At 40.3% G+C, this 27,094-nt stretch overlaps 1 protein-coding gene across 1 annotated transcript in view; it reads left to right on the forward strand.

Annotated features, from left to right (window-relative positions):
- Positions 1-25,718, forward strand: part of LOC133993643 (roundabout homolog 2-like) — a 74,569-nt gene extending 48,851 nt beyond the window's left edge. The window contains exons 6-22 of the mRNA XM_062432627.1: positions 39-175; positions 2,155-2,279; positions 3,358-3,529; positions 7,615-7,820; positions 9,570-9,651; positions 9,770-9,935; positions 10,437-10,603; positions 10,694-10,815; positions 12,584-12,815; positions 17,460-17,584; positions 17,673-17,844; positions 19,077-19,253; positions 20,634-20,673; positions 22,258-22,385; positions 23,057-23,329; positions 24,842-25,004; positions 25,448-25,718. Of these exons, the coding sequence (XP_062288611.1) occupies positions 39-175; positions 2,155-2,279; positions 3,358-3,529; positions 7,615-7,820; positions 9,570-9,651; positions 9,770-9,935; positions 10,437-10,603; positions 10,694-10,815; positions 12,584-12,815; positions 17,460-17,584; positions 17,673-17,844; positions 19,077-19,253; positions 20,634-20,673; positions 22,258-22,385; positions 23,057-23,329; positions 24,842-25,004; positions 25,448-25,718 (2,758 nt within the window). The remainder of the gene's footprint in view (positions 1-38; positions 176-2,154; positions 2,280-3,357; positions 3,530-7,614; positions 7,821-9,569; positions 9,652-9,769; positions 9,936-10,436; positions 10,604-10,693; positions 10,816-12,583; positions 12,816-17,459; positions 17,585-17,672; positions 17,845-19,076; positions 19,254-20,633; positions 20,674-22,257; positions 22,386-23,056; positions 23,330-24,841; positions 25,005-25,447) is intronic.
- Positions 25,719-27,094: the final 1,376 nt, after the last annotated feature.

The following is a 27,094-nucleotide window of genomic DNA, read 5'->3' on the forward strand; positions in this document are numbered from 1 at the left end:
CAGTTAGCTTGATTTCAGCTGTTCCTCTCTGTCGCCAGGTATGACATCAGATATGAAAAAGAGGATTCCCTGCTGAGGATAAAGAAAGCGTCAGTCAGTGATCAGGGGACCTTCACCTGCCAAGCAGAGAACCGTGTGGGTAAAGTGGAGGCCTCTGCCTACCTGACTATCAGAGGTGGGTAACTGCTTGTGGACTCACTCGTGGCAAAGCTCATAACCCATCCCTGATATTTTTTTTGTATCTCCCAAAGGAGACCACAGGACAATCAGTCCTTTATTGCCCATTTTTACAAGCGTTATTGCCCCCCTGCTGAAAGGCTGGGCCTGGCCTCAGTTTTTGTTTCATATAGCGGCTGATGTAGTAGATTGCTCCAGATCTCCTGCTAGGCTCCAGAGATGAACAATCTAGCCAGCTTTAAGTGAACTGTTATGACCTTTCCTGGGGGGTTCATTTTCCACCCAGCCCACTCACTCCATATTTAATCTATATCGACGGGAGGGAGCTATTTCATAGTAAAGGTTGATGATGTGCAAATAAAAATATTGCTATTTGGCAAGTCAGATCTGCTCTGCTTATGGCTGTTTGTCACAGGGGTGTGTGAAAGCATTGTTCATACAACTCGAATGAGTAACACTTGATTTGAAACAAGACAATATAACACATACTCAACACCCGAATAAGATGTATGTCATGCATCATCATACATACTGCATATCATAGATCACATGACATTAACTTTCTATTCCTTCTTTATCATGTACTTTGTGTGTAAAATTCATATTCTTGTTCTATTTTCCATGCATGAACTGCATTATTGTTTTAAAAACATATTCTGATCCAACTTTAAGATTGGTGTTGGAGTCACTCAAGACATATATTGAGTGATATGTTATATTGGGTAAGATTTGTGACTGTGCTTGTGTGAAATATTCAAGAAATGTATGATGAGTTAACACTCATTATAAAACAAAAACTACTGGAAAGCAGTAAGTAATGGACATAAAAAATAAAATAGGTGTTAGTGTTTTTCTATTTATTCATTCGCTGTCATGACATTATGTTTTAATTATTTTCACTTATTATAATTCTTATTGAGCTGATGAGAGGAGATATTGTAGGTGCAACAAAAGTAATCAACGAGACTCTGGCAGTGAATGATGTACATTTTCATATAATTATATTTTGCTGTATTTAATCAGTTTAATTAAATCTGTTCTAAACCTGCCCTTGTGAAAGGTTGCTTCATTAATATGAGACACCTTGATATAAAAACACATCTGTTAACTGGGTGAATGTGTTATTTTTGTGACATAACTAAAGCATTGCATATAAATCACTTAAGCCAGTGGTTTTTGGCATTGGGTCACCCTTTCTCCTTATTGTTGCCAAGGTGTCATTCCCTCAAGGCCCATGCCATCACCTGCATTGGTGACCGAGCTCCACCCTCCCCCCACCCCCTCTGAATTTCATGGATGGAAACCCGACTCCATCTCACTCATTTCTGATTTTCATTCTATTTTTTTTTCCTGTCCCTCTGTTCTACTCCTCTGCTCTCCTTCTCTCTGTGTTGTGCGTTATAATCTCACCCACACCATTGTTGTGTCACCAGCTCGCCCTGTTGGTAAGTAAGAGCTGATCCCATTGTGCATGCGTTGCTCTTTTTTCTGTTTTTTTAATCACGCACATGTATGCATGTACTGTTGTGGCATTCCACAAACACATTCATCAAACTTATATTGGACATGCATATCTACATTGCTACTATCAGCCCTTGACTTCCCCTGGCAGTCTTTTGTAAAAACAGTGGATTTACTACTTCACTTCTTTCAATGTGCGGGTCCACAGATGGTTGATGTGACTTAGTTCAAAAACTTGAGTAGAGAAGGGCATTATGGCACCCTGCTAATTACAGTACCTGATATAATTCATTCTGATTTTCTGGCCGCTGGATGAATGGCTTGAGTGATTGGCACAGTCAAGAAATAGATCTTCAACAAATAACATACACTCCCAGTGCATGAACCTGCTAGTTTACTGCTGGATATTCAGGCTAAGCATTTTGATTCAAAGTAGCCCTCCTGTAATACACACTTTGCATCAGTTTGCAAATATGTCTACTATTGTGTTGTGGTTTATTTGACCTTTAACCACAGAGGCACCCCAGTTTGTGGTGCAACCCCGTGACCAGATTGTCGCTCAAGGAAGAACGGCTACCTTTCCCTGTGAGACCAGGGGCAAACCTCAGCCCACCATCTTCTGGCAACGAGAGGGTAGTCAGGTGAGGATACTGATTTAGACATAATGTACTTGTTTATCTGTTCTGTAAATATGTGTGCATGATGGGGAATTAATTATGTATTGTTTCTCTTTATGCCCATCTTTCTAGTCATACATAAATTGTGCAGCAGCATCCACGGTCAAATATAAATATAAAAGTCAGACTAAATGGATCAAGCTAGGATGACGCTGTGTGTGGTTCTGTGCCACGTACAGATAATGAAGTGGTCATTTATCATCAATCTACACCAGTCTGACCAGCCAATTCACTTAGGAAGAAACAATGTCATGTGCTACATTAGAGTCATTAGACATAATGAAAGCAGCTAATGTCCTTTCCTGCCCATCAGCTTGTCTGCTCGGGGTGCAGAAATGGATAACGCTGATGCCTCAATTTCATGACCATGACTGCAGGTTATCACAGCAGGATTATCACTCTGGGGGTAAACTGCCATTCAGACCTAGTAGGAAAGAGACGTTGACCCACTTTTCTTACTGGAAAATACACTTTATTGTATAAATGTGTAAGTAGTCAGTTGTGTTAGTAAAAAATAAAGTATAATAAACGCAGTCTTGCATTGAGACATTTTTAAGACCATCAAAACTTAATTTTGGTTAAATCATTTAGTTATTGTTATAGTTTTAGGTATCCTTTATGGACAAAAAGATATACATGATTATCATCTGCATAAACTTAGAATATATATTGTTTGTTACCTGACCAAAAACTGAATGGGTCCCTATATTGATCCTTGGGGTACAACACAGATGAGTAATGCAGAACCCTGTTAGAAAGATATGATTTAACTACTGAAGATCCAAGCAATTCTATATAGTTTATGGGCTTGTGAAGATGCAGTATATGCTCAAAACAACTGTGTGTTGCTGCAGCAATATTCGGATTACAACTGGAGGAGAAGGCATTGAATTCCTCACACTGAGATGAAAAATACTGCTGTCAAAAAGAAAAAAAAAATCTCATCTGGGAGGTTCCAGTCTCTCGATGTAATACTTTTGTCCACCACGCAAGTATGTCATTTCATTTTATTTACATTACTTCCCACTTTCACTCCCTGTAGGATCTTCTGTTTCCAAACCAGCCAACACAGGGAGACAGCCGTGTGTCTGTGTCCATGAATGGAGAGCTGACTATTTCAGCAGTGCAACGCTCTGATGCTGGGTATTATATCTGCCAGGCCCTCACTGTTGCAGGCAGTATCATGGCCAAAGCCCAGCTTGAGGTAGCTGACGGTAAGTCTGGATGCACAAGCACACACACCACACCTTCGCACACAGTCACAAAATAAATGTGTTTCTATAAAGTATGCTAAAACATAAAGACTTTTTTTTTTTTTTTTTACTCATGTGATTTAACAACCCCTTAATGTACTAATAACAATTATGTTGAAACATGTTTTCACTTAAATTAGTATTTTTACGCCCTGTTAGGTACATTATACATCAGGGAGGTACATGCACAGCATTAGTGACCACTCAATGCACTATTGCATGATTGCATGGTTCAATACACAGGTAATACAACCAGATTGAAGCAATTACATTTCCCCTCCATGGTATCATCTGGAAAGATTTGGAAAAAATGAGGGTGATAAGTATTGTAGCCTTGTATCACCATATCTGAACATGTGAAACATTTTGTATGAATGCATTCATACACTCACACTCATACACATACACTCCTTTCAGTGAGTGTGTCCTTATAGCAGTCTTCTTTTTAAAACAGTAACTTCATGTCTGTCTGTCTGTCTGTCTGTCTGTCTGTCTGTCTGTCTGTCTGTCTGTCTGTCTGTCTGTCTGTCTGTCTGTCTGTCTGTGTGTGTGTGTGTGTGTGTGTGTGTGTGTGTGTGTGTGTGTGTGTGTGTGTGTGTGTGTGTGTGTGTGTGTGTGTGTGTGTGTGTGTGTGTGTGTGTGTGTGTGTGCGCGTTCGTGCGTCTGTGTGTGCACATGCAGCACTGTGTGCATTAAAATTCAATGTTAGCCGATCCATATAATGTTGTTATATGTCTGGATTGCAGTCCAAAACCAGTGTTGTTGAATCATTGCAGCTAAATGTTATGAACCTGAGTTAGACAGAGATACACTCACTCACTGAGTGAGACATTCATGTTATTGGTTTGCAAAAGGAATCGGGTGTGTCCAATACAGCAAATACTGCTGATTCGTATTCAATTCATAAACTTCCAGTGAACCCAGTTTTTTTTTTTAATGCATAGAAAATATGTTCATGATGTAAGCACATGAACATTTTTTTATTAGGGCTTTCAATTGATTGATAGTAATTGCACAATTTGCTGTGATTAATTGAGATTAATTTTCTTCTTAATATCTTGTAAAGGTTGTAATAATTGATATTAAAATGTAAAATGTATAATCAACATCAAGGAAGTAAGTTCAAAAACTATTGTTTAATAGCATCTTTTAAACTTTGAACACAGATTCTCTCCTGTGAACTATGTATTTACAATAAAAACATACGCACGTGTATATGTGTTGTACACATTCACACATTTGAATGTATTCATACAAAAGGTTTTCACACATTCAGATATGGTGATACACAGCTACAACACTTCAGATCCTAATTTTATTCCATATAAGCTTTAAAATCATGCAAAACACCATTGAAGAAGCTTGCAGCATTGCCACTTAAATACTCAATCCTTTATGTAGTATTAAAGGCTATTTGTGTGTCCACACTTGCACTGGCGAAGATGCATGTGTATATTCTAAAAGCCAGTCACCCGCAATGATTCTTTTCATTTTTCATCTGAAAAGACTGAAACTGTAAAATAAAAGTGTCTCCTTGATGGAGAGACACTTTGCACTTCTTTGACAAAGCTTTAATGTCAGTACTAAGTGGTGAGCCGCTGCCAGCTCAAAGCTGTTGATGCCCCTCTCTCCCTTTGTTTCTTGGCTGCTTCTCCCACACATTATTGAATTAACATCTGTTAGTGTTTTTTGGAGAGGAAATGACTCCTGTACTGTCACTCAGAGGAAAAGGATCAATATCAAAATGTTTGGTATAGAGCACAAGGGATGGAGGAAGTGTGGTTGATTGATGGTTGTAAACATTGACGGATAAAGTGTTTGGCGTAATGTCAAGTGGAGTTTTGGAAGCTTGCACAGCGCCATTTTCTAGCATTATTTAAGAATGGTTAATTAGCTAGAAGAAAGCTTTATGAAGGCTCAGATATAGACTAGCGTTCCAACATGGGCATTGCCTTAGATGTGTGATTGACAGGTGTACTAATTATTCAGTCAGACTTGAGATAATGGCACTTGCAGCAATTTGATGAGGCAATAGTGCTTAGAAAAGGAGTCATGCACTGTAAGGTTGAATTCCAGAAGGTTGTGTGTGACTGTGGCATTGTTTTTAGCCATATAAGCTGAAAAATGTTTAGAACCTACTGAGTATTCAGATATACAGCTGAGACATGGAAAGAGTGGTTTGCGAAGTTTCTATGGATGTAAAACAATACAGGATACACATTTTTGAAAGCCATAATGATAGTGATGAGTGAATAATGGATACTCAAAAGATAGGTTTTTAGTGTAGTTTGGCTTTAACCTCTCAGACTGATTCCTACAGACAATGAGAATGCCTGGAGGCTAATGTGGCTGATCAAAGGGTACAAACCAGAAGCTCTATCTTTCAGTTCTTGTTTTAAGCAGTGGTTTAATGATATTTGTAGAAATGGTTGCACTTGTTAGGTAGAATCATCTAATTAATGTTTTAATAAACAGCATTCACTTAGCAGCAGCCATAAAGCTAGTAATTAGGTCTACTAACATTAATTTGTCTGCAAACTTAAGTAATTCAGTTTATTTCATAGCCTGAAGAGCCTCTGGTAGTATCAATAAGTGAAGCACAACCTCGAAAAGCAACATTTTGTTATTACCTTTGTCACTAAAGCTGCAGTATATGATTGCATTTCTTACTGGACTCCACCTAAACCAGGAACATCAATATGATGTTGTTATTGGCTCTGTAATCACTTGGGGTAATGATGTCTATGTCTATCTTTAGCCATAATAAAGACTATGCTTAAAAAAAAACCAATAGGCTGTTTTGAATCTGCAGGTATAGGAGACCCAACCTGACACCATAAAAGAAAAGCTGAAATGATGAAATTTCCCACTCGGTTATTTGGATTTGTCCTAATAAAAAGTGAGGGATCACCCGCCCCCCTCCCACCACAGTTACCCAACTGTCACTGATCCTGTTGTGTATTTAGCTTAGTGTTGCAGCCTAAACATTGTTCATAATCCCTCATACTGTCGCTATCTATTTTTGTTTCTTTAGTGAACAAAGGTTTGTAAAACATGCACTCAGAAGGCGGCCAGTATTTAAATTGAAAACTGACTCAATAAATACATTGTATGAATTATTTATGTTTTCTTAATTTCACACTCATACGCTCTGCCATAGCAGTCATATCCAAGTGAATACATTTTTCTATTGCCATACAATGGAAACATTTGAGCCTCTATAACAACTGGCATATTGCATGTGGTTCTGCTTACTGTACACTGTACTACACCTAGTTGTACCTGATGTGTCTGCTACACTGCTTGAGCTGCTGTGTTCCTCATTGTGCTGAAGGAGGTGCGATAAAAGATAAGACGGGGGGGAACCTGCTGTAAACACTTGTACGAATGGAGACAGACCTGATAACAGTGGAGAGCAGCAGTGAGGAAATTGGAAGCGGGGGGTTGTTACAAGGCCTAGAGAGATTCAACACTCCAGAAATTACTGTTGCTGAGTGCAGGGGCTGTTTTCTGGATGATATAGCATCCTTTAAAAAGCTTTAAAAGAGATGTATTGTTTTTCTGCTTGGCATGCTAATTCAGAGTATAGTTTTGTGTGTGTGTGTGGGTGGGTGGGGGTTGGTGGGAGGCGGGGGGTGTAGGAAGCGTGGGGACAGGCATGAATGTGTTGAGAGGTGTTATAAAGAAGGTACGGTAATTAGCACCACGGGTGAAGCATCGTTAATCCTTACCTAGTAATTAAAGCTCATAGGTGTGATGCAGTGCCACGAGCACACTGCCCTACTGTGGATAAAGCTCAAAAACAGTCACTTCCTCTTACAACAGATCCATCAGATTGAACCCTAACATATTGGGTTTGCAATTACTGCAATCACAAATTAACACTTTGTGATAAGGTCATGTTTTTTTTTAAAAATATATCTACAAATCAGGCAACATCTAACTACGTACGGAGTAATTGTTTCACGCCAGGACAGTGACATAGAAATTACAGTGCTAGAAATGTGTTCAAATAATAACACATGTCCCTTGATTATTATCTTTAGCTCTGAAGGACCGCCCACCACCAATCATCCGCCAGGGGCCATCCAACCAAACGCAGGCGTTGGGAGGTGTGACTGTACTTAGGTGTCAGGCGTCAGGGGACCCAGAGCCTACAGTCACCTGGCGAAAGAACGGGGCCAATCTGCTTGGAAAGGATCCACGGTTTTCTCTGCTGGAGCATGGCAGTCTTCAGGTCCAGAGTGCCAGGGTGAGTTGTAGTAGATTACAGTGAGATGCATAAACATTGGGGTTAACATGTGGCCTTTTACCTTTAGCATTAGGTGGCACAGTGGCTTACTCTTAGATACTATTTAAGGATAATTACTGATTATTACAATTTTGGTTTTTAGATTTGACAATAATTATAAGGGTTTGTTAATATTATGTATGCCAAAGTAATTGCTGAGGTCTTGGAACAAGCTAATATTGCTACATAGAAGTCTGACAGGGAAAGAAATGAGCAGCAAGCCTGTGTGTTTTAAACCTGACAGCTCACATCACATTCTTTGTTTTTTGTGATGTGACTGCTTTCCCAGATCTCAGCAATTAAAGTGATAAGTACAATCGTACTAGAATCGCAAAAATAAAACACAAATTTTAATAAACTAGAATTATCGTTTAAGCTAAGCATCCTGCTGGAGAGCAGAAGATTTAACAAAGATTTGCTGCCTTTTTGCCGTACATGAAGTAAGCGATTGTAGCAATCGAGGTTCCCTGGCAGCAGATCTATCAGGACTGAAAGATTAATTAATAAAAACAAAGGGTTGTTAATTAATGCTTGAGAGAATGTTTTGCCCCAAAATGAAAATAAAGTAATTTTCTACTCAGCCCCATATCAGTTCAATCTTCCCTAGATGTGTTTCTGCAAACAATCATACTGTGTGCACATTAACATTCTACTAACCTTCAAATTATACATATAAAGCATACACTATACTGACACAGGACATCCAAACTACTCTCATGTTTCTCCTTCAGACTCAAATAATATGTCTATGTTACATTACTTTTACTGCACTTCCGATGCAAACAACCATTATTAAATACGATCTATGGGATGAAGGATATAAATGTATTGTATTCAAGGAACTCGAAAAAACATGTGTATTATGTTGTGTGTCTGCACGTCACATCCTTCTGTTGCATGTGAAAGAGAAAAAAAGAAATTCTCTCATCTGCCAGCTGATGTCACCTGAATGTAATTCAAATGGACAAGTGTAGTCAGGTTGCTTTTAAAAGATGAATAGCGAGTATTGATTTTTTAAGACATTAAACGCTGCTATTTAGTCTGAATCTCTGAGGCAGCAGTTAGACCCAAGGACTCAAGGACAGGGACTAGTGAAAGGAGTCTAAAGAGGGTAATATAATGGAGGAACTGCAATATACAGTGCCCTGTCACTGTGTCAAACCGCTCTGCCTGTGTCTCCCTCATCTACTCTCTCTTGAGAGATAGCATAGTTGTCAGTGGCTCTGAAGGTATTGCCAATATTAAATAGATCGTCATATCTCTTATTTCCTGTGTCAGCACCCATGATGATAATGTTGATGGTTCTGGGAATGGAGGGTGACTATTATTGGAGGGAATCAATTAAGAAAATTAATGTAAGCTCTTACTGGGCTCTTTTTTTTCATTGGCCGGTGTTAAAGTTTTCTCTCATCCACTCTCGGGCTTTTCTCGAGCCAAATGCAGGCCAATGGAGGTTAATGCATTTTTACTGTACTACTAGCTGCGAACCTCCTTCAAAAGCCCAGGCTGACGTAAGAGTTTGGAGAAATCATCAGGGCTCAGAGTCACAAAGGATTCAGTCTCACATAGCAACAGAGAGCACAGTCTGAAAGCTGTATTGTTAGTGATTTTAACTATCGGCCATTATTATAATAGTTAAAGTTGCCATACTGGAGATGTAATAAAAGCTTGTTTGACAGTTTAAATAATATCATAATCTGTCTTCCATAGCTGTCGGACTCCGGGTTGTACACCTGTGTTGCTACCAGTTCCAGTGGAGAAACCTCATGGAGTGCCTACTTGGATGTCAGAGGTCTGCTTCAGTAGAAATAATTAATATGAAAAATGAACACCATGGTATTCACATGAGGCATAGCACTGCCTTGCCTTTGCAGGTATTCATTTTTTACTTTTTACATTTCCTTTGTCAGACTCCACTGATCTCACAGACTTCATGTCCCACAATGTGACGGCGCTCCCAGGGCCACCCTCCAAGCCAGAGGTCACTGATGTTACCAAGAGCAGTATCTCGTTGTCATGGGAACCGGGGCCAGAGGCGGCCTCCCCAGTGTCCTCCTATGTCATTGAGGCCTTTGGGTATGTCTATGACCTATGGCCTCGAGCCACATTTAGTGACCCCGAACTTTCATGGCAGTAACAGATGTGGGGGTTTCTGTGGCCGTTCAAGCAAGCTGGGAGGGTTTCAAGCAGCATGCTCTGGGGTCCATATATTTTACTGTATTTTACAAGACTGAAGTTTGTTTCTGGTATTTAAATATTTAAATCCTAATGAGGCTCTCTTCAAGCTGAATATGATTGGCACATGAGACTTTGCTTTTTCCTTTCCTTACCAAATCATTGATTTAAAGACAGGACCACAAAAGTGTAGGAAGTCTCGTCAATGTTGCTCTGATTGCTCTTTAATGATGATAACAGGAAGAATCTCAAACGTCATTATTGTGTAACATGTTATGTTTACTTCCAGTCTTTTGGAGAATGTCTCACCAGTGTTGCCCAAACTAAACTCAAGATTTTGGATTCTACAGCAATGGAAAGATTTCTCCTACCTAATTAGATGTTTTCATGCTCTTTTTACAGTCAATCAGTGAGTAACAGCTGGCAGACAGTGGCAGACCATGTGAAGACCACTGAGTTCACAGTCACGGACCTACGACCCAATACTGTCTACCTGTTTATCATCAGGGCAGTCAATGTTCAAGGGCTTGGAGACCCCAGCCCCATGTCTGAGCCTGTCCGGACTCAAGGTACAGAAAAAAACAATGGATTGTAATGGATTCCTATTAATAGGCATCACTATTTCACTGTACATGTCCTCCCTTCTTTCTCTCTCCCAGACATCAGTCCGACGGCACAGGGAGTGGACCACCGTCGCGTGCAGAAGGAGTTAGGGGATGTGATGGTCAGCATGCATAACCCCGTAGTCCTTAGTTCCACTTCAGTGCAGGTCACATGGACTGTGAGTACTCGTAACATTTGGAAAATATTATGTTTTACTCTGATTTATAGCAGTCAGGGGAACAAATATTAAAAACAAATATTGTCTAAGCTTGTTTGAGGACTTAATACGTGGCATGTTACTGTGATTTGGATTAGTTGTGGGGGTGGGTACGCATTCATTGTCTGAAAAGCTGATGCTTCATCAATTTAGAATAGTTTGAGGTGATGCAGGAATCAAGACTAATGTTTCAGTCCAACACAAATACATCACCATTAGGCGCTACATGTGTCTCTTCTGGAGGCGGTTTGCAGTCACCTTTTTATCTGTGGAATTCTATTTCTGTCTGTTGGCAAGGTGTCCCTTCTGTCTGCTGCTGTAGGTTAATGACACACCTAGAATGTGCTTACACTAGCCTGCTATTTCATGCCTGTCAGTATGACAACCATGTGCTTTAATGCTGTTTTCAGACTGACACAGTGACAGGATAAACCTGTGTTTGTGGTCTGTGTGAAGGAGTAAGTGCACATTATTTGTCCCATTGGTGGGAAGAAGAACACTTATTCATTACCCAGTGTCAAGCAAAGGTTTCTTGATTTAAGTGTTAATGCTCACTGTTGTCTTTGTCTTAGTTCCGTCTGCATGTCCTGTTGGAACAGTTGCACAGATGTACAACTGTATATTGTACAGTTCCCATTCTATATTTGATATTTCAGTAAATTGTAATTCGATATTTTGCTATGCTAAATGTCAAGTGACAAAACAGAGATGCTGTGTCACTCGTTTCCTAATTGTAACTCTAACCCTCAACCTAGACTTCATCTTGAACACAAACCTTATCCTGGCCTATACACTATACAATATCTACAGCCTACTTCTGAGACTCAAATAACTTGTTTTATGAAAGATCACAGAGTTTCTATGTCAGAACAATACTGATAAACAAGATTTGTGTGACCGACTCATTTATAGATATATCGTAAAGTACTTGTGTAACTCTGCAGTCATGTGGAAAATTGAACTTCATGATAATATAAAGTCAGATAAGATTTGAGAATAGAACAAAATTGCACTGGCCACATTGAATGGCAATGAAAGTATGCAGTTCGGTATACAGTACAGTATACTTGATTGATTTTGTCCTCTTAGACAAGTGGAGGATGAGGATAAACAAGCATAGTTATATTTATTTATTGCTTCAACCTTTTCAATTCTATTTCAAGTAACATAGGAGAACAAAAAGTGTTTGGACGTGCACCCCTGTTTATAAGGCTTTTAGATTCACAAGTCATTTTAGTAATGGCATGCAGAATGAGACTACAAAAGTGCAAGAGAGAGAGAGAAGGAAGAAAAGTATGAAAATATTTGGATTGGTCTGACAATAAACAGCTGCTTTATTTCACTTGTAAAAGCCTTCTCTTGCTTTTGCCCTTGTTAACAAGACATTAATATGAGTTGTACCTGTTACATATTTTACCAGTGAAATGCACTAGCAAAAAAAGGAATGAAAAAATGTATTATCTCATCCAGTATTTTGAGTTCAGGCTGCGCTGAGGATCTCTGACTCAGGTCATACTGTTCATCTGTTGCACATTCACAACAACTCTCATCATGTGCCGTCTTGCTTCTCTGCTACTAATTAAACTGTATGATTAACTAAGCGTGCATTGTCACTGACAGAGGGCACAAACCGAATGCTCCAAAGCAGTTTACACACAGGCATATGATACCTCCCACATCATTACCATGCAGTTTGTAGTCATCCCACTGTCTTCTTCTCTCCTGACAGGTGGAGAATCCATCCCAGTTTATTCAAGGTTACCGTGTTCTGTATCGGCAGACGTCAGGCCTGCCTTCCCCAGGGCCATGGCAAATACAGGACTTGAAGGTCTCCTCAGAGAGGGACATGCCTCTCTCTGGTCTCAAGAAAGGCATTGTGTATGAGATTAAAGTGCGGCCATACTTCAATGAGTTCCAGGGTGCAGACAGTGAATCCATGACAGCACGCACCATGGAGGAAGGTAAGCGACAAATGAGTTCCCATTTCTGATGGAAATCAATTTCCCTGTCCACTTCATGCTGCCAGAATGATGTAAGATTCAGTGTCTTACACATGAGCAGATGCACTTATGTAAATGATTCTTCCTACTTTTTTATTTAACCGCCTCTAGTAATAGCTTCTTGGCTAGATATTAATGGATAATGGCATTTTAAGTACAGCCACCCGTGCACGCATACTGCTGCAGCGCTATATCCCCTGTGTGTGAAAACAGGTCTCCCAGACAGCACAGTGGGGGGGCTCTGACAAGCCTGGGCCTTTGTGAGTTGGTGGGCAGAAGGGCAGGGCACAAACTGTCTCCTTTGACATAAGCTCACATCTCTAGCTGCTCTTCTGCGGACCCCTGCTGCCATGTCTCCGTCACACACCAATACCAGACCTGCATGATATGACCCCCGGCTTTCACTAATGCACACACAGACACACACACTCAGCTTTATTGGTGATACGACTGCTTGGTCTTCTCCTCATCCTCCTGTCTGGTGATCAGCTACTGATTCTTTCTGGGTTAACTGTTTGTGGCACCTATTAATGTTAAATAATATCATTTGTTGTATATTTTTTATTTGTAAAATGTACAGCTTTCAGTATAATTCAATGCAAATTTGTCACCTTAAAAAAAGTTGATTCAACACCACTCTTACAGACCATCAACAATGTAGTGAAACCACAATTTCACAGTTATAACCCATTGTCTACTTACTAGTTTTACACAGTCTTATCAGCAGATACGTTTTGCCTAAATATCCAAGTAATTGTAGCTGTTGTTTTATGATTTCATCCATATCATTCTTAGCACTTCTCAGCTCATAAATTAAGTTTGATAGTTAATTATTTACCTTGGAAATATTAGTATGACAATCCTAGCTCAATGGTATCCTTACTAGCTTATTTTAAGAAGTTCAAAGCGTGCTCTGGATGATGTTCATAACAGCTACTGAGGCCTCATGTTAACTGATCAGTTTCCATTACAACTGAGTAAACACCCACTGATGAAAACCACATGATGAGGCTAAAAGTCAATGGCCTTTGGGTTAGAATTGTTTTGTCGAACGACTAGTATGTCAAAGGTAAAGAATATACCATCATGCTTGATTCAAAAATGTTGTTAGCTGCTGTGTCACCTGCTGGAATACAAAACCAGCATCTCAAAATCTATCTACAACACCTGCTGGCTGAGTGAGAAGGAGAGAATCTCTTTATTGTAAACTCTACTCTGGTCAGGTGCTGTGTAAGCTGGAATGTGTACTGACAGCAAGTCATGATGAGGCCATTAATGTAAAAGAAAACTTTGACCCACAGCATGAGAGGGATATATGATATCACAGTGCTGCATATTCTTCCCAGTAGGAATATATGAACAGGGGGATACAGCTGGTGGAGAAAGAGAAATGTGCTTCACTCGAGCCCAATTAAAATGGCCACACAGGATCACTGCAGACTCGGGTACATGCTCTAGTTTCTTGGGAGAAATTGGCTTGATCTACCAATACTCTTGAGCCGGAAATATGCTGCACTGCAGAATTATGAGGAAAAAAACTTGTTATTCATCAAAGCCAGAGAGGGAATGTGTCACTGCTTTTGTGAAGAGCTAACAGAGGACGTCTAAAGGGTCTTGAGGTCAAAACAGCTGGTGTCTCTCACTATAACCCGGTAATAATTGTGTATCAAGATTAATGGTTCTCACAGCATTAGATTAGTTTTTCAGTGCGAGTAACTTAGGATCCTCAGATTTTCAGTGCTATGGTAAGTCTCAGGCAGCAGTAGTGATTATTATGAGGATATACTGCTATTATGAGACTGGGGCAGGAGGGTCATTGGGAAAAAAAGGAAAAGGCCAGCCGTAGAATAGAACTCCCAGATTCTACCAGATAAAGCTTATTTTACAGTTCACGTGTGTTATATGGGGCAGGTAGGTTAACATAGAGATGTTTTCTAATTTATGCATTAATTCGCTTAATTGATGGCCTCATTAGCATAACAGGCTATGTTTACCACTTGTGTATAGCAGGACATTAAGCAGCTTAAGTGCCTTTTGTTTAATTGCACAGTTGTGAGTGCAAACACAAATTAATTGCTTTAAAGTACTCATTTCTGGCTGTTGTGTTCGTCAGTCTTGAAATCAGTATTCACATTATTAAGAACACGCTCTTTGACCTTTTTATGCTGCAGTGACCATTTATAGTAATGTTACCCTGAGTCATTACTGGTATTAAAGTCATTATGCATCCTCAGGGATTGTTCTCGTACATACGGAAATTGCACAACTACACTTAATGGTTCCTGTCTTCTCCTAATGTAAACCTTTGACTGACTGGGCAAGCCTCATCACTGTGCTGAAACAGCAAACTGTAGCTTGCTTGCTCATACAAAATGCACTTACAATAGCAAACCCCAAAACATGTATAGTTGTATTTATATAGTTTAGGCGTGGAAGTGATGTGAAGAAGTAGGCAAAACTAGATGCTTTTTTTGGTGATCACCCTGTGCTTGGCAAGATTTCTGTCAGTCGCTTCTCCCTTTTGTTTCCTTTTTATTATCATTCATCCTCCTTTTCCTCCACGTATAGTAGTAGCTGATATTCTATGCCGAGGTTAAATTATGCAGCAGACTGTTTACTGATGTCTTGTGGGAAATGTATGAGAAAGCAAGCATATGTCTTGCTCATTTGATTATTTCTTGCTGCAACCGCATTCAGGATGTCATACAGCAATGTTTAACAGACAGAACAAAGGAACATTGAAATAATCACTTAAATGCAGTGCAACCACATATTGAAGTTTTCTACTTCCAGTTTTGTTTGCAAATATATTTTTAAAAACAACAGTAGATAGACAGCTCTTGATCAAAGCCTAAGGATCGTGGTGACAATCCAGATGTGCAGTCCTTTAATAAACCAATTTCATTGTTGAGCCATAGCTATTGTTCTGTGTTTATGTGCTCGTATGCTAGTGCAAGAGACCAACATGTGGATATTGCGGCTCGGCTATCAAACAGCTTTGGGTAATACGTGTCGATGCCAGATGGAATCTTGACATAAATGTATCGTGAGTGTAGGATCATTTCTGGAGTTTTATACTGGGCTGGCCTGTCATCAAGTAATTTTGCTGTCTGAACAGTTGAGTCATCACAACATTGCGACAGTACACTTGTGCAAGTTGGTTCAACAGTAATTGCTTCAGAAAGTCAATAGAGTCTAAGTGGCTGAATATAGATATTCACAAAGCGGGTTGAGTCAATTTGTTAAATGTAATAAAAAAAATCTGCATCTCATATGGCGGATTTAATTCCTTTGTACTGCCAGACTGTCAAATATCGTGCCGACATGTCATACCTTTTTAGAGCATCTCTTTTAAAGACAAGTAACATCATAAAGGGAGGTTTGTTTCATCTTTCCAACTCAAAAAAAAAAAAAAAAAAAAGGCAGACAGCAGCTTCAGAACTGGCGCAGACCGACAGACCTGGCTTTATTACTCACATCTACCAATACAGGCGTTGCATTTGCGTCAGTGAGACACGATCATTACATTTCTCTGCAGCCATTTACAGAACCAAGCCCATCTGGAGGATTCAAGTCACAGTAACCATGTTGCTGTCTGACCAGGTGGCAAACACGACAATACCGTCATGGCCCACCTGCTTCGGCCTCTCAGCACGGCTGTGGATATGAATGTCTTGCTTACATGGATCCACTGCAGATAGCTTTATTATTTTGCACGTTCTTAATTGGGTTCAAAGGTAGTTATTTCATCCACTCAGTCAGAACATAATGATGGTTTTAATGAGAATAGAGGGAAAGTATGTGCCCAGAGCGGTTGTGTAGTCCATCCAGTGAGAGATGATGGTTCGCTCAGTTGCATAGACATGGTGTTTGCCTCCTGCTGCCTGCAGTCTCTTTAAATCTCCGATCTGTCCATGCAGGTTATCAGGCCAGTTTGGTACTTTTAAGAAATGGGAGTCTGAATTTGGCACCGTGAGGCATGGCTCCACATACCTGTCAGTAAACTATCCCCAAACCCTCATAATAGAACATGGAGATCAACCATTTTCATTTAGATAAGATATGCAAAATTAAATGCTGCTTCTTTGGATGCATTTATACGTAGTTATTATAGTGATAATCCATTATGGAAGTGATGTTAGTTTCCTGGCAGAGAAAATTCCACTCATATAAAGACTTACTGGTCTGCTTGGAATGGTTATCATTTGTGCAATTAGTAAAGCACAATTTGGACCTCAAATGCTTAGTGTGTATAATTTAGGATGCCAGTAAAATAAGGAACTCAATATCATGGAAGAAATGTGCATTTTTAGGTCTCAGTGCATCCCAGTTATACAAAAAGAAACTTACCATTTAGATATGAAATTGGTATGAAGTACCATCTGCTACACTGGCTTAGAAAATACCTTATTGTATGTCCTGCTGTGTGAATATGGATTGAGGTAGTGGGTGAGACAAATCCTTCTGTGATATGATAAAAAAATAAAAATCAGGAGTCACTTTTTTTTCTGGTCAAAACAATTTATTCTATTTCATTCATGTTATTCTATTTTTTCTTGTCTTTCCTTTGTTTCTTTCATATTTTCACCCCCCGTGACCTATCAGCACCCAGTGCGCCTCCACAGCAAGTGTCAGTGTTGACCGTAGGGAGCCATAACAGCACGTCCATCAGCGTTTCATGGGACCCTCCCCCCTCCGACCAACAGAACGGCATCATCCAGGAGTACAAGGTAGACTCAAGCCCTGCACCTGATACACTTTAGTAATATACTGTGCAGCGTTACAATGAATTCTCTCTGGCGTGTCTGTCTTTGTCAGATCTGGTGTTTGGCCAACGAAACTCGGTTTCATGTCAATAAGTCTGTGGACGCAACCATCCGTTCAGTGGTTGTTGGGGGTCTGCAGGCAGGAGTGCAGTACCGCGTGGAGGTAGCTGCAGGCACCAGCGCAGGAGTGGGGGTCAAGAGCAAGCCCCAGCTCATCATCTTGGGTAATGTACTCACACACACACACACACACACACACACAGAGACACCAAAACTGAAGTCAAATAAAATGACCTCATAATGGGGAACCAAGGTCTCCATCACAGATTGGGAGGTCTGGAAAAATGATTTATCAATTTATTGCACTTGAAGAAAGAAGATTGCACTTTACAATGCAGACGTCTACCAAGAAATCAATAGCGGTTCATTAAGTGTAGTGTCTGGTAACACTGTGCCAAGTACTGTTAGGCATATCAATAATCCTTTTCAGTATGTGGGCAGCTGGCGCTAACAAAGTAGACAGTGTTTTTGTAGGAGCTTATCAGCCTATCACATCTTATCAAATAGCTAAAGGATGCTCAGAGTATATAAGCCCAGAATCAATATTGGAGCCCAGGCCAGATGCTCTTCATCTGTGACTTTTGACTGATAATAACACCCTGAACGCATAGAGAAAGGGAAACACAGGCCTGTGGACTGAAGCTTAATGATGGGAGGGGGTTTCCTTCTGGAGACTGTGAATCTAATTTCACAGCACAGTACCCGCAACAGAAAATCAAACTCTGTCAGAGCTGCTCTGTCAATCTCGTGTCTTGCAGTTCAAGTTGATAAGTGCAGTGCTGAATTGATTAACTCTGCCTACATATTGGATGCACTGATGCTGTTTTTTATTTTTTACCACAGTTGCCCTCTGTGTTTTTTTATTTATTTTTTATTTATTTTCATTTATTCATGGTCTCATGTTTTAGAGATTCCTGTGGTCCATGTGTCTTGATGTTTGATTCATGCTCCCCACAGACTGATTTTCTTTTTACAGTGAATATTTTGGCTTGAACAATAGATCTTTGACTGATTTCTTTTTAATTTGTATAAGTTTCTTGGTGATTTAACCAAATTAGATAAATAATATTGGAAATCAGTTTTTTTTATTCCCAATGTCATCTTCTATCAGATATGTCTGCACATCTCTTGTCCTTTGTACTTCATTTGCTTCATTTACATGTTTTGTTGTGAGTTGAGAAACACAAAAATGAGTTAAATACAGAGTTTATTGAAATATAATAATGTATTTTTTTGTTTCATATTCATTCATTCATGTTCATTGTTTCTTTTCGTGTGTGTGTGTGTGTGTGTGTGTGTGTGTGTGTGTGTGTGTGTGTGTGTGTGTGTGTGTGTGTGTGTGTGTGTGTGTGTGTGTGTGTGTGTGTGTGTGTGTGTGTGTGTGTGGTGCCCCCAGGTGCAGAACAGAGGGATGTAATGACGGGATCGGAAGGCAACAACAGCATCTCAGATGTGGTGAAGCAGCCGGCCTTCATTGCTGGCCTGGGAGGGGCCTGCTGGATTGTCCTCATGGGCTTCAGTGCCTGGCTCTACTGGAGGAGGAAAAAAAGGAAGGGACTCAGCAACTATGCAGGTAAAAAATCAATTTACATGGTTCTGCATCAACACAGAATCTCAAAGCGCAGTAAGTCTATCTCTCCAATGAAAACTGATGTCAGCACAGATGCGACTCCATTTGAGCTGGCTAAAATACAGAACAAAGGAAATATATGAAGCACAGATGGAAATAGGCCCTATTTACTTTAATTCACTGTGCACTGATGTGCATCAACTGTTCTGAGTTCCATCAGCATCGTACCTCAACACTCTAATACAGTCATGCGAGATAAGTAATTTAACATCCCTTTCCAGTATAAGACCATGGCTGGTGTTGTTTGCACATTAACACAAGGCACGTTTAGGTTTAGGTATGAAATATTCTTTTATCCCTCTGTGAGTCAAGCATATAGCTGTGTGCCATTATCATAATGTGTATTGCAGCTTTCATTGTGGTGATTTGGGGAGAGACCGCAGTGATTTCCTAATTCAATGGGGATTTACATGATTGAGTGCTGCTGCTCTGATCCTTTCTCTCAAAACAAATTGAGGAGTTTAATTCCAAAACATTACATTTCCATTTTAGAGAGAAAAAAAACAAATATTGACATTTTTTTCATGGATGAGTAAGAGTCTTAAATATTCTCAGAGTTAGTTTTTGTTTTCTATTTTACTTTACACTGCAAAGTTAACCACTAGCTTAATTAAATATTTGATTGCAACATTAATTACTTTTGCTTTGAGATTTTCACATTTGTCAGATAATATTATTTTAGAATAAACCTCTTTTTCCCTTTTCCTTTTTAAATCAGCTGTCATGCACCAATTTGTATTTGGGAATATAGATAAATAGTATGATGATGGTGCAGATGCCTCAGGGCAACATGGGTCAAATGTTTCACCGTCATCTGAACTTTACCCCTAAGGACAATCAGTGTAATTCAGGAAAATGCTGAAATGCAGCAGTTAGAAGCATCATCCCCCAAGTTTCATTAAAATCTGATCCGTGCTGACATGCCACCAGTAACAGATGAACAAACAAAGTAAAAACAAATGGACCCAATCCATATTTTCACACCTAGCCATGATTTTATGATGTTGATGATGATGATGATGATGATGATGATGATGATGATGATGATGTACTTATGATTTCAGGCACGTTATTTACCTTTTAATGTGACCACTCTCCCTGTCTTATTGAATTGCAGTTCAGTCCTTCACCTTTACTCGTGCAGGTATGACCTTACGTTGTGCATTATATATTAAAATATCACAGTAATTTAGCTGCCTACATTCTTGACAGCGGTAATATATCATTCATTCAAATTGATGGTGGTGCCGTACATTTTCTGACAAAATAATTGCAGTTTAATTCTTATTTTTTCCTCTCTGTCCTCTCTCTTTCCTCCACAAGTTACATTCCAAAGAGACAGAGGTCTGATCAGAAATGGAAGGTAAGAATTTAAATGAACTTATTAAAAAAAAGAAGAAACCTACAACTAGATCTTTCCATCTGACATTTAGATACCACACAGTGTAGTCAGTCTGCCTTCTCAATGACAAGAGCCCATTGTAATACCTGAAATGAGGACTTATTTCATGATGAATAGAATTTGCATACATGTTCCAATATTCCCCAAGCTTCCTCATATCAGCGTATTATTTTCACTGATGTATACTTGATGAAATCATTAATCACTCCTTTGAAGTGAGTGCAACCAATTAATGCAGGTGGGCCGCTGTTGTGTTCACTGGCTCTTTCTCAGTTCATCTAAGGTTGCTGGCAGAGAGAGAGGTCATGGGAGAGGAGGGGAGAGGTGATGAATGTGGCTGTTTCAAACGCTTGGCATACAGTACACAATGCTGGGTCGTATGTGGGGATGGAACAACAAGATGTTGGACCTTGAGACCCCAATCGGTGACCATGAGCGTTTCCTTTCTGCTCAAAATGCCCAAAATGATGAAGCCTACCTTTGTATCCGCTGGATATCAAAGTGCCCTGAAACAACAAGAGAAGGAGACAAATTAGCTTTGCAGAACAGGAAAGAATGAAGGCACTCTTCTGTTTTTTATTCCTCCCTCTTCCCTCTTTCATTTTTGTCACACCTAAGCAAGCAGATAAGCCCAGAGCCAGAACAAATGTTGCAAATAATGGACTAAAAATAAACAATTTCTTTCTGAGCCATTTTGTGTGTTTCCCCGCAGTGTATACACACATATGTGTCATTTTATTGGTGTTGGCTTGTGTTTCTAAGTAAATATATGTAAATGTATGTATATGCTTGTGTATTCTAAAATGGAAATTATTGACGTAATTGTTTGAACACCTTTGAGCCATCACCAAGTCAGCTGTGAACAATTCCCTTGGCATTTAGTGAATCAGGCACAGTGGAAAATGCACTGTGTGGTAGCACATTAAGTAAACATATGCGAGCAGGATGCATGAGGCAAGTGGATGTTTTGCCATTTTTACAGCAGCTGATACGAAGTGGTTGTAAATTGTCTTTTTTTTTCCTCCTGAATTGCCGCCCACAACTTCCCTACTTTGAAGTCAAAGCCTGTATTCATGACTGCTGTATTTCACTGAGACAAAATGACACGGTAGCTTTCCTAAACCACCTAATGGGCTTTTGCTGTCTCTGTTGCCATGGAGACAGTGCAGCAGTGAAGCTGCTCTGCCAGAGGCTGTCCATGATTCTCAATTTAAAATGTAAATTTCTGTTGTGCTAAGGCTCTAAAGTGGATTTAGTGTGTATTTAGGCCTGCCTTGTTTCTCGGGGGAGAGTTAGGGGTGGTGGAGTTAAGGGGGAGGCAGAAGTCTGATTTATAGACTTGCCATTTTATGTCTCTCTGTTGTTTATTGTCGCCTGTGCACTGCTCCACAGGCAAGAATATGCTGAATGAGTTTTCACATCAATTTGTTGTTGATGCAGCAAGAAAAAAATGAGCAGTACGAGTGTTATGATGCAGGTTGGATATTTAACTATGTCACTGTTTCTGTGTCTTCCTCCCCCTTTCCTCTCTTTGTCTCTCCTCAGCCGTCCGGGGCTGTTGAAATCGGGTGATCCAGGCCTTCCCTGGTTGGCTGACTCCTGGCCCTCCACAAGCCTCCCAGCTAATGGGGGCCTAGGGAGTCCGAAGGGTGGCAACAACTTTGGCAGAGGAGGTAAGAATCATAAACAGGCTTGGGTGGTGGAAAATACACTTTTAGCAATGCCTGGTCTGACAGTTTTGATGTTCATCCTTTGGGAAGCGCAGTGACAGGACATCACACATAAGCGAGCACACACTAACAAACATGCACCGAAATTAAAAGAGCCTTTGAGGGCGATACATTACTAATTTGATTTGACAAGCCTGATATTTGGCTTAAATGTGCAGTGTTTGAATATATATTTTCTTTTAATGTCATTTTTCCTCATGCCCTGCCATTGTGCATTTTGTGAGGTTGTATGGGTTTGATAGTTCAAGTTTAAGGGTTTGCACTGTGTATTTGTGTATTTGTGTGTTTGCGTGTTCTCTAAGCTCATTGGAACCCTGGTGAGCTGCAGGCTCTATGTGTGCAAGACAGTAGAGCTGAAGGTTAGCACTGTTTGAGTATCCCTCTTGTGAACACTCCACCAGTCTCCCACAGCGTGTTGCATGCTAATTATGGTTGTAGATAATCACTTTCATTTATATCAAGTCCATTTGAGACCTGTATTTAACTAATACAGAGTGCCAGAGCAGCAGGGAGTGTTAATGACCTTAAAGATCGTTAACTTCATGTCAACTTATCTCTCCATGGTCGTTTTTCCCTTTGCCTCCCCGCTCTGTCACCATCCTCCTTTGTCTCAGATGTTTTACCGTCCGCTGCGGTGGAGAAGACGGGCACCATGCTGTCTGATGGTGCCATCTACAGCAGTATTGACTTCATGGGGAAGGCAGGTTACAACAGCCCAGCGCGAGGCAGTCAGCCCACCCCCTACGCCACCACTCAGATACTCCAGTCCAACAGCTTCCACGAGCTGGCTGTGGACAGGCCAGATCCCCGCTGGAAGGCTTCTCTCCAAGCCCAGCAGGAAATGGCAAACCTGGGCTACTCGCTAACTGACAGATGCCCTGGCAGTGGTACGAGCCATGATGAAATGTGCAAGATAGAGCTAAATGCTTTGGGGTGTGTGTATGTGTGTGTGTGTGTTTGTGATATTTGCATGCATGTGTATGTTTTTTGGGTATTGCAATCTCTGTGAACTGCAGCAGTATAACATCAACATTTTGCGATAAAGTGACAGGTTGTAGTTTTTTTTAGCAGAAGCAAAGGAGTTGCAAACTGAACCAGGGAAAGAGCCAGGGCCGCTGGATTCAGTTCAGAAGTGTTGGGGACAAAAACTGTGTGTGTTTACACGACACACCCACTTTATGACACACCCACTTTACTGCATGACACACACCCTCTGATGTTGTCACCATAACAGCACGCTACACGGCACACACCCCCGACCCCTAACCCTAACCATCTCATTGCTCATGCCTAAACCTAACCAAGTGGGTGTGTCATTTACTAAAGTGGGTGTGTCTTGTAGATACAGCAAGTACACAAATAGACTGTTAGAATGTTAACGCTGTCCTTGTGTTGTGTACAATTTGGGAGCACCTTGATTGCCTTTACTCAAAAAAGAAATGCTTTGGACCTGTCATTTCAGTGCGATATCAGAAATTAACTAACCGCCCATGGGTGTAAGAATCCAATTAAGAAAACAGAAAACTGATTAAACAGTGATTTAATTTGCAAAATATTCTTCCCATTTTATTTTTGCCTGCTTTACTTTACCTAATGTCTTACAGTGGACAGGAATGATTGAAACATCTTTTTACCCAATATTTCTTGCAATATTAGGGCATTTTCAGGGATACAGTGAATCACAACTTTAAAAGATTATGGCAGGAGGGTAAAGTAGGGGGGCCAATGGCCCCTTAAGCCCGTACTTCCAGCACCCTTGGAAAGAGCAAAGTGGATAGGAGGGAATTTATTTACATATTCACTAAAAACAGACCCTAAGGATAATGTTCTTAATTACTCTTCTGTCTTCATCACAATTCTACCCTGGGAGTTTATCTAGCCCAGAAATGTCACACAATCATGACGCATTTCTTTGGGTTAACTTGATTAGTTATGGCGGAAAATCCTTCACTGTTCCGAGTTATTTATGCAGTGTTCATACATTTAGTATAGTCACGGAGGCATTTTCTGTCTGTACTTCTGTACTTTTGCACAATAGGCTGTGCGCTCAGCTAAATGTCAGGCTTACCAGAGATAAAGTGAAGCAAGTGGGGAAGCTGTATGGAAGCAACTTAAAGTGGGTCGCCGCAGGTTTTTGATGCCTCTTTAAGAAATGTCAACATTTAGAAAAAGTCCTAATTCGCTGTCAGCCCACAAAAAAGAGAAATAATGAACACCGGGTGGGAGACAGGTTTGAAAAAGTGCAGATGGCAGAGAAAGATAGAAGATAGCTTTCAAGGCAGCTGATGTATGTGTGTCTGAATGAAGTGCATTTATTTGTGTGTGTGTGTGTGTGTCCAGGGATTTCTTAGCATTGTGTAGAGAACACTAAACTTCTTTCCCTCTTTGCCTACCCTCAGGTGCAAAGGTTGGGAAGAAAAAGAAGGTGAAGGGTGGAACAAAGACCTCTAAATCAAATGGGACATGTTGGGCGAACATGCCCCTGCCTCCACCACCCATGCACCCTCTCCCTGGTACTGAGGTTGACCTTGACCGTTACCCCCAGGAAAACCACGGAGGAGGGTAAGATGCATTCATATCTCATCAATCTCTTCGTGTGGAACAGACACACACAAACACAAAAACACATTGACGCAAAGAAACACATGGAAACACAGAGGTCAAGATATCCTGCACCTGTGCCCAGTGTGTGTGTGTATGTTTACCATCAGGGAGTTTGGACAAGAGCTTCACACAATAAGAATATAGACCTCTAGCTGCCTATTTCCCTTATATAAAAAACTAACAAAACTAGAGCTGCTATACAGATTTGACTTTCTAATGAAAAAATGTAAACAATTATTACAATTTAGATACATTTACAGTACATCCATATAGGATCAGAGCAGATTCACAATATCTTAAAATAGTGGTGATGTAAAATTGATTCAACATAAGTATGCAATCAATCTGTTCTGTTAAGTCAATTTGGTGATTAACAAGGAAACATTTCGTCCACATGCCAGATACGACAGCAACAGTTGGGCTCCACCCATGTCTGTCCAGACCTACCGCCACCAGAATTTGGACAACGAGGTAGAAGAGGAGAGAGGTCCTACTCCCCCCCTGAGAGGAAGATCATCCTCGCCGGCAGCAGCGGCAGCAGCTCCTTTCGGCCAGCCCTCGTCCTCCTCTCTCGGCTCTGTCCACCACGATGAAATGCAATCCATTTTGCAAGCCCACTTGGATGAGCTGACCAGAGCTTACCAGTATGAGGTAGCCAAGCAGGCATGGTAAGGAGCTCCAGTTAACTGCATTGCTGAGACCACCTTCCTTCCATCATTTTCTGGTTAATTTAATTTGAAAGCGTTATTCTGGGAGCGTGCATCGCAATTTTGTTGAGATTCATTCGCTCTGCGTAGTAGGATAGATACCTGTAATTTCATTCTGTTGATAGTTTGCATATCAATGGCCAATATTTGAGTGTCTTATACTGCTGCTATTTACATGTGTCAGCCCGAAGCTGCCGTCCGTGTTCCTTGCGAGCGATAATAAAACAGCTCTCCATTGATTACACCTTTGATGGAGCATTGGAAAACTTGACAAGTCAGTGGCAACACGTGTTGGAGGGTAATGACTGGGTTTAGTCTAACATGCTGTTCTGACATCAGTAAATAGAGTTGGTAATTATGCATGCATCTCCTCTACGGCGGGATGTGAGCCATCATGGAGGACAGCTGTGGGGGAGATAACAGGCATGTTGGTGACAGCCCTGCCCATCCAGATATCCTTTATCCAGTCCAATTACAACTCCATTGTGTTAGCACAACGCACACCAGCACCGAGAAAGTAATCAGTGAAATCATGGCAGGCATTCATAGTCCCCACACATTCCATCTCTGCCTTTTTGAATATGCGCTAATTCTGTATTCTAAAGCTTGTTTTACTTTTTTTTTTCCTTCTTGCATTGCTTTTTTAAAATAATATTTTGATCATTAATATGCAGTATTTCCCCACAATTAATTAGGCACATGAAGAGCAGCCCAAGCGTGTCCAACACCCCCATCCCTCCAATGGACTTCATGTCCACCACACTGGGCTCTGATTTGGGAGCCACACTCCTCTCTGAAGATGATGAGGAGGAGGAGGAGGATGAAAGATACGCTGTGGTGTCAAAGAATTTGTGTGGCTTTGAATACACTCCCGGTCACAGCATGGATAACCTTGAGAGCTCAGGTATGTTTGACAAGTCAAAACTAATTTTACTGAAGTTGTTATTGCTTTTAAATGAGTAAACCAGCATGTTTGGCAGTAAGAAGGCAGACTCCTCACAACATCAGTTCTGCTGTATAAAATTAATATGGATAAATAATAATGTCATAAATAACATGATATGGGCATGTATAATGTATGAATATATATCAATAACAATTTCAACTATATCAAATAAATCAGAAATGTGATATATAGATACATTTTTCAATAAACTATAACAATAATAATAATAACATATTTAGGAACAACATACAGAATTTCTAAAGATACAGCTGGAAGAATGTCACAAAAGGAAATATGTTTTTGTATCAGAAATTTCACATGCATATACTTTATGTAAATAATATTTTAGATTTATATAGCGTCTTTCATACAACCCAAGGAATCTTTCCATAGCA

Source organism: Scomber scombrus, chromosome 14 (assembly GCF_963691925.1).
Source record: "Scomber scombrus chromosome 14, fScoSco1.1, whole genome shotgun sequence".
In the NCBI taxonomy this organism is placed as follows: Eukaryota; Metazoa; Chordata; class Actinopteri; order Scombriformes; family Scombridae; genus Scomber; species Scomber scombrus.